The 8,808-nt window shown below is 45.9% G+C and overlaps 1 protein-coding gene across 1 annotated transcript in view; it reads right to left on the minus strand.

The window, feature by feature from the left end:
• The window catches only part of alg13 (ALG13 UDP-N-acetylglucosaminyltransferase subunit), a gene marked incomplete at both ends in the record, with an annotated part of 23,897 nt that extends 17,303 nt beyond the window's left edge, over positions 1–6,594 (minus strand). The window contains 10 exon segments of the mRNA XM_080054165.1: positions 473–537; positions 1,019–1,137; positions 2,079–2,146; positions 2,150–2,286; positions 3,252–3,333; positions 3,539–3,611; positions 3,785–3,831; positions 4,285–4,335; positions 5,319–5,402; positions 6,475–6,594. Coding sequence (XP_079910291.1) covers positions 473–537; positions 1,019–1,137; positions 2,079–2,146; positions 2,150–2,286; positions 3,252–3,333; positions 3,539–3,611; positions 3,785–3,831; positions 4,285–4,335; positions 5,319–5,402; positions 6,475–6,594 — 846 coding nt within the window.
• Between the last annotated feature and the right edge of the window lie 2,214 nt (positions 6,595–8,808).

Genomic DNA, 8,808 nt, shown 5'->3' on the forward strand with positions numbered 1-8,808 from the left:
ACACACGGAGAGAGAGACACACACACACACACACACACACACACACAGGGAGAGAGACACACACACACACAGGGAGAGAGACACACACACACACACACACACATGGAGAGATAGAGACACACACACACACACACACACACACAGGGAGAGAGAGACACACACACACACAAACGGAGAGAGACACACACACACACACACAGGGAGAGAGACACACACACACACACACACACAGGGAGAGAGACACACACACAGTCAGAGAGACACACACACACACACACACACACAGGGAGAGAGACACACACACACACACACACACACACACAGGGAGACACAGACACAAACACACACACACACACACACACACAGGGAGAGAGACACACACACACACACACACACACAGGGAGAGAGACACACACACACAGTTGTACACTGTGCATTGACACTAAACAGATTGTATTCTATAGATTGTTACCTGACATTTGTCTCCCAGGAAATACTGCCTCCCTGCAAACACCATGTAGTCCGTCTTCTGCATCTCTGACACACACACACACACACACACACACACACACACACACACACACACATTTCACCATGATGTACACACACAATGTTCATTCTTTTTATCAGATGACTAAACTAATGTTAATTTATACTCATTCATTTTAAGAAATAATTATTATAATTATCAAAAAGTTACCAGAACAAAACCTGAACTGTTTAATGGGGCCCAAAGTAATTGTCTACTTGGTCTGCATTTTTTTTTTTGTGCGTGCGTGCGTGCGTGCAGGTGTCTGTCTGTCTGTGTGTTACTGTCTGTTTGTTTTTCTGTGCCTGCCTGTCTGCCTGCGTGTCTGTCTGTCTGTCTGTCTGTCTGTCTCACCTTTGCATGTGTCTGTCTGTCTGTCTGTCTGCCTGTCTCACCTTTGCATGTGTCTGTCTGTCTGTCTGTCTGTCTGTCTCACCTTTGCATGTGTCTGTCTGTCTGTCTGTCTGTCTGTCTGTCTGTCTGTCTCACCTTTGCATGTGTCCTGCCAGACGTCAAACTCCAGGTTCCTGTAGACGTCTCCGTCCAGAGACTTCATGACTTTATACGGAAGAGACAACCGGGAGGGAGGGGGGGGGCTCGGTGGGGGGCTGGGGACCCAGGCAAACACACACAGGGAGAGAGAGAGAGGGAGAGAGACACACACACACACACACACACACACACACAGGGAGAGAGAGAGAGACACACACACACACACACACACACACACACACAGGGAGAGACACACACACACACACACACACACACACACACAGGGAGAGAGACACACACACACACACACACACAAAGAGTTACAATCTACACATGTGAGTAAGTGTCTGCCTGCCTGTCTCTCTGTCTGTCTGTCTGTCTGTGAGTGAGAGTACGAGGCTCACAATCTCAACACTTGAACTTTGGGACTTTTTAAACATGACTAAACACGTCCTTCGTAGAAACTTCAATTATTAATTATTAAGTTCTCTGCGTGTCACTCCCCTCTCTGCCCCATTTCAACTCTGTCTCTACACTATCAATAAAGCATAAAAATGCCAAAAAAAATATTTATAAAAATAAAAAATAAAAAGAAGAAGAAAGCGTCTCACCTTGGAGTCCTCTCTGAGTTTGTCCTCCGCTCCACCGGACTCCTGCTCCTCCCTGAAGCAAACACACACCTGTTAGAGAGTGTGTGAGTGTGTGTGTGTACCTGTGTGTGTGTGTCTGTGTCTCTCTGTGTTACTGTGTGTGTGTGTGTGTGTGTGTGTCTCTCTCTGTGTACCTGTGTGTGTCTCTCTCTGTGTGTGTGTGTGTCTCTCTCTGTGTGTGTGTCTCTCTCTGTGTACCTGTGTGTGTGTGTAGTGAGTGTGTCTCTCTCTGTGTGTGTGCTGAGTGTGTCTCTCTGTGTGTGTGTCTGTCTTCAGGTGTGTGTCTCTCTCTGTGTCTGTCTTCAGGTCTGTGTGTGTCTTCAGGTGTGTCTTCAGGTGTGTCAGTGTGTCTCTCTCTGTGTGTCTGTCTTCAGGTGTGTCTCTCTCTCTCTGTGTGTGTGTCTTCAGGTGAGTCTCTCTCAGTGTGTCTCTCTCTGTGTGTGTCTCTCTGTGTGTGTCTGTCTTCAGGTGTGTCTTACCCGATGTCGACGTCGCTGCAGACAGACGGGCTGTTTCTATAGCGACGCCCCCCCACCCTGAAGGCCTCCATCGCCGTGGTGATCTCCGCCTCCTCAAGACCAAACACCTTCGTGTACAAGAGCTCGTATAGGAAGGCTGCAGACAGACAGACAGGCAGAGAGACAGGTTAGAGAGAGAGAGACAGGTTAGAGAGAGACAGGTTAGAGAGAGACAGGTTAGAGAGAGAGAGACAGGTTAGAGAGAGACAGGTTAGAGAGAGACAGGTTAGAGACAGACAGGTTAGAGAGAGAGACAGGTTAGAGAGAGACAGGTTAGAGAGAGACAGGTTAGAGAGAGAGACAGGTTAGAGAGAGACAGGTTAGAGACAGACAGGTTAGAGAGAGAGACAGGTTAGAGAGAGACAGGTTAGAGAGAGACAGGTTAGAGAGAGACAGGTTAGAGAGAGACAGACAGGTTAGAGAGAGAGAGACAGAGAGAGACAGGTTAGAGAGACAGACAGGTTAGAGAGAGACAGGTTAGAGAGAGAGACAGGTCAGAGAGAGACAGGTTAGAGAGAGACAGGTTAGTGTAGAGCAGCTCGTAAAGGAAGGCTGCAGACAGACAGGTCAGACACAATTTATCTGACATCTTCACTCGTACATGTTTTCAGAGGAAACGGGACGAACTCGCTGTAGCAGCAGTACCAGGCCAATAGTCAGCGGTGACACAGCCTAGTAGCTCTTCCGGTACAATTTGATGCATAAAACCTTACTGAAACCGAAAAGTAATGCCATTGTAAATGATATAGTGCAACCGCGAAAATATTTTCGCGTATGCACCGTTTTGTGTTGTCGTGTAAAGTGCCCCTCAGTGTGCGTGCATGCGTGTTACTCAGTGTGTGTCTCAGTGTGCGTGTGTCGCTCAGTGTGTGTCTCTGCGTGTGTCTTTGTGTGTGTGTGTGTTACTCACACTGGCAGACGGCAGTGTGTGTGTGTGACAGGGTTAGGCTTAGAGGGTGAGGGGGTTAGGGGGTTAGAGGGTTAGACTCACACTGGCAGAGGGCAGTGTGTGTGTGTGTGTGTGTGTGAGACAGGGTTAGAGGCTTAGAGGGTTAGACTCACACTGACACAGGGCAGCGGAGGCCGGGTAACTCCTCGGGTAAACGATGTCATAATGACCGTTGATGGAGCAGCACAGCGTAACCTAGGAAACAACATCATGATGTCATCAGTGTGTTTATATAATAAATATGAACGGCCCAAAACTATAGGACAGAACATTAAACTTCTTAAACCTTTAAATATAAAAACTTAGGAAAAGTAAGGACATTTGTGTTTAATATATTATTTCTCACACACACACACACACACACACACACACACACACACACACACACACACACACACACCTTGTCAACAAAGTCGTCCTCTGAGATCACTGTGGCTGGTTTCCCCGGGTAACGATAGATCAAGAAACACCGTCTGCACAGACAGACAGACAGACAGACAGACAGACAGACAGACAGACAGACAGACACGGACAGACAGACAGACAGACAGAGTTAATAAATCTTAAATGACAGTATCTTTAATGTGGATTGATAAAAACTCTTTTCTATGCATTACTATTATGAAACTAACTAATCAGTTTGTACCTGTAGAGCTGAGACAGAGCCTTGATCTCCACCTGACCCACCGTCTCCTGGAAACACACACACACACACACACAGTCAGACACACAGTCAGACACACACACAAAGAGAGGGAGAGAGAGAGAGACACACACACACACACACACACACAGAGTCAGACACAGAGAGAGAGACACACACACACAAAGAGAGGGAGAGAGAGAGAGACACACACACACACAGAGTCAGACACAGAGAGAGAGAGACACACACACACACACACACACACACACACACACACACACAGTCAGACACACACACAGAGGGAGAGAGAGACAAACACATAGACAGAAAGAGAGCGGGACACACACGCACAGACAGAGAGAGACATAGACACAGAGAAAGAGAGAGAGACAGACAGAGCGAGACACACAGACACACACACAGAGGGAGAGACAGACAGACAGTCACACACGTGGTCACACCTGAACACTGCTTTAAACTGAAAGGTCAGCGCAGCTCACCTTAGGATCCTCCAGGCGCTCCAGGTATTTCTCAAAGGAACCTTCAACAAACTGACAAGACACTCCGTTACTGTGTGTGTGTGTGTGTGTGTGTGTGTGTGAGTGTGTGTGAGTATGAAAGTGAGTGAGTGAGTGACTGTGTGTGTATGAAAGTGAGTGAGTGAGTGTGTGTGTGTGAGTGGTGTGTAATAGAGAGAGTGTGTGAGAGTGTGTGTGTAATTGAGTGAGTGAGTGAGAGTGTGTGTGTGGGTGAAAGTGAGTGAGTGAGACTGTGTGTGAAAGTGAGTGAGTGTGTGTGTGTGTGTGTGTGTGTGTGTGTGTGCGTGTGTGTGTAATTGAGTGAGCGTGTGAGAGTGTGTGTGCGTGTGTGTGTAATTGAGTGAGCGTGTGAGAGTGTGTGTGCGTGTGTGTGTAATTGAGTGAGCGTGTGAGAGTGTGTGTGCGTGTGTGTGTAATTGAGTGAGCGTGTGAGAGTGTGTGTGCGTGTGTGTGTAATTGAGTGAGCGTGTGAGAGTGTGTGTGCGTGTGTGTGTAATTGAGTGAGCGTGTGAGAGTGTGTGTGCGTGTGTGTGTAATTGAGTGAGCGTGTGAGAGTGTGTGTGAGAGTGAGTGAGTGAGTGAGTGAGACTGTGTGTGTGAAAGTGAGTGAGTGAGTGAGTGAGTGAGTGTGAGAGTGAGAGAGAGAGAGAGAGAGAGAGAGAGAGAGAGAGAGAGAGAGAGAGAGAGAGAGAGAGAGAGAGAGAGAGAGAGAGAGAGAGAGAGAGAGAGAGAGAGAGAGAGAGAGAGAGAGAGAGAGAGAGAGAGAGAGAGAGAGAGAGAGAGAGAGAGAGAGAGAGAGAGAGAGAGAGAGAGAGTGAGTGAGTGAGTGAGTGAGTGAGTGAGTGAGTGAGTGAGTGAGTGAGTGAGTGAGTGAGTGAGTGAGTGGGTGAGTGGGTGAGTGAGTGAGTGAGTGAGTGAGTGAGTGAGTGAGTGAGTGAGTGAGTGAGTGAGTGAGTGAGTGAGTGAGTGAGTGGGTGAGTGCGTTTATGACTCACAGGTTCAAAGTTGCATTTATTGGCTCTCATGAAGTCGGCACAATCCTGACGGATCCTCTGATGGTAGTTCTGAGTGTAATACAACTACAGACAGAGAGAGAGAGACAGACAAGGAGAGAGACAGACAGACAGACAGACACACAGACACACAGGGGGAGAGAGAGAGAGAGAGAGAGACACACACAGACACACAGGCACGCAGATACAGAGACAGAGACACATACACACGAAGTGAGACGGACGGACAGACAGACACACACACACACGGAGCAACAGAAACACACACACGCCCACACACAAATAAAGACGGACACACACAAAGAGAGACAGACAGACACACATACAGACAGATCAGCATCAGTTGACAGATGACCAAAGCTATGACATCACTTTTTACAGATGTTTGAAAAGTTTCTGAACATTAGCATCAGCCTGCATGGCTAAATCTGGCACATTTACATGTTGAACTTTGGTGCTCATGTTTATCAATGTGCGCTGTCCCTTCTAAAATAAAGAAATCTAAATCTACTGACGACAACAGACATAAAACACCAAACCCGGGCATAAAGAGCAACATAAAACACCACAGCACACACCCGGGCATAACAAGCAGCCTAAAAGTAGAGTCAAAGTTAACACATTAAAGTGCCACTTTAACCACAAGGTCAGACAGTCATGAAGTACCAATAAAAATGCCACAATTAACACATAGCCTACGTTCCCAATTTACTTGATTTTTGATTGGGCGGGGTCAGGGCGGGGTGAGTACGCTAATAGGCCTATTTTATACAACATCCATGTTGCGGTTGTTCAATGAAATAATCGATTCTTCAATAAAATGATGAACTTGATAAAGTTGTACTGATAAATACATCTGATGAATGTTTTTTAGCTGTGTTAGTTCGCCTGGCCGCTTGAGGGTAAAGGTTTGACAACAAGTTTACACGAATGTTTGATACAGTTCGTTTCATTTCCCACATTCACAGTTTATTCAAAATTCGGAATATTTCGCAGCCGGAGGTCAACGGGGTCAAAAGTTCAAATTTCCGGTAAATTTCCGGAAACTTTCCCCGTGGCGTTAAACTCGGGAATTGTGTAAATATTCCAAAATAGGGAATTTAACGGAGCTTTTGTGTTTAGCTAACAGTCAGCTCACCTGCTCAGACACCGCGCGGAACAGACTGGAAGCGTCGCGCGCCACCATCTTCCGGTAAAGTCCCAGAGAACTCAGGTAGTCGTCCATGTTGACGAAGTATTTCTTTAGTCCTTTCTGCATGGTTCCGCCGGCGGTATATATGACAGTAAATCACGGTAAACTCCCGGTGGGTCTCCCGGTAAACTCCTGGTAGACTTCAGTCACTCACCAACGGCTCAGACAGTGACGGTTACACGCTCGAGACCAGACAGGTGAGACGAATCAATGTGATGAGCGCGCGACAATGAGGCGTTCAGGGAACCACGCGAAGGTCAGAAATATAATAGATAGATAGATAGATAGATAGATAGATAGATAGATAGATAGATAGATAGATAGATAGATAGATAGATAGATAGATAGATAGATAGATAGATAGATAGATCCAGAAGTGTCTCCATTATTTTACTGTTTATTTTGTATCTGTGTATTTATTATTAAATAAAAAACGTAAAAAACGTATTCTCTGTTGTATATAGGCTATGTTTTGTTAAGTTTATTATATATTTGTTTTTTTCAGCTTTAAAAATTATAGAAAAAATAATTTATAGAAGAATTGTTCTTGTCCTTGAAGGCCACTGTAGCTTCTGTTATTATTCGAAAGGGGTGGGGTTACCCAGGGAGCGTTGCATTCTAGAACTTTGTAGAACTTTCTTGATGATGTCATATTACACACTGCACCTTTAATATATAAGTATGAAATCTTATGTTGAGGAAAATGAAACGTAAACACTACAGATGGATTAGAACTTGGATAATCTCTGTGTGATGTAATGAGTTCTGAGGGGTGGGGACTAAAGCCTGGTGCAGCCTGAGACAGGAGACTGGTTCTGTTAGTTAGAGGAATACTTCACCCATACGGAACCGGCGTTCTATCATTATAAAATCACTATTATAATATAATGAATGAGGTTTTTCTTCCCTCAGTCTTCCCTCAGTCCTCCCTTAGCCCAGCTGTCCTGTTAATCCTAACCCTACATTTTTACTAGTGTGATGTCACACTAGTAAAATGTAGGGTTAGACAGTGAGACCATAAAACACTCTTTCTGCCTTTTCTCAGGCTAGGATGAACCGATTTCTAAAATGTTTGCACATTTATACTACATATAGGATCTCAGAATTCAATACAACTTCATATTTACACCGGTGAAGCAGGTCTTTAATGTTTCCTCCATCAGACTCTCAGTCAGCTATGAGGAACTGTCTGTCTGTGTTAACCTGTCTGTGGTGTGTGTGTGTGTGTGTGTGTGTGTGTGTGGGGGGGGGGGGGGGTATAAGTACTGTGTGTGTGTGTGTGTGTGTGTGGGGGGGGGGGGTATAAGTACTGTGTGTGTGTGTGTGGGGGGGGGGGTATAAGTACTGTGTGTGTGTGTGTGTGTGTGTGGGGGGGGGGGGGGTATAAGTACTGTGTGTGTGTGTGTGTGTGTGGGGGGGGGGGGGTATAAGTACTGTGTGTGTGTGTGTGGGGGGGGGGGTATAAGTACTGTGTGTGTGTGTGTGTGTGGGGGGGGGGGGGTATAAGTGCTGTGTGTGTGTGTGTGTGCGTCATGTGGGGGGGGGGGTATAAGTACTGTGTGTGTGTGTGTGTGTGTGTGGGGGGGGGGGTATAAGTGCTGTGTGTGTGTGTGTGTGTGTGTGGGGGGGGGGGGTATAAGTGCTGTGTGTGTGTGTGCGTCATGTGGGGGGGGGGGTATAAGTACTGTGTGTGTGTGTGTGCGTCATGTGGGGGGGGGGGGTATAAGTACAAAATCTAGAAGTTGGATGAAGCCTTGAAGAGTTTAAATCTTTATTTCATTTTTACAACATATTAGTGTCCAAAGTTTTTACAGAGCAGACTTTGCATACAGGCTGTTTCTGATTTTATAAAACAAAAAATACTATGTACAGGTCTTACAGGTTTTTAAGAATAAAATGTCTCATAAATCAGACAGTGAACAACATATGAACAAATCCTTCTGTAATAACCTTCAGAATAGTGCTGAGAATGATTATGGAAAGGTTAGTTGATGTAAGTGATTTAGAAGTTGAGATTTTTGTCTATAAAATAGTGCTTGAAAAAGCATTACGAGTGACATGCACATAGCCTACAACACATCTGAAACACACACGGTGGTGACCCAAAAGCACGGCCAACATCATTGCCAAAGGACGCACGCAGCTCTGAAAAACACCAACACACAAATCACATGTGGAACAGCGCATTGTGCAGCGGCTAAAAATGGAGTCACAAATTCCCACCAAAAACAATCTTCCCCAGACTGACAATATGTCTGCAGGGGTTCAGTAGAGGGCGCT

Source organism: Ammodytes marinus (genome assembly GCF_949987685.1).
Source record: "Ammodytes marinus genome assembly, contig: scaffold_35, whole genome shotgun sequence".
Taxonomy (NCBI): Eukaryota; Metazoa; Chordata; class Actinopteri; order Uranoscopiformes; family Ammodytidae; genus Ammodytes; species Ammodytes marinus.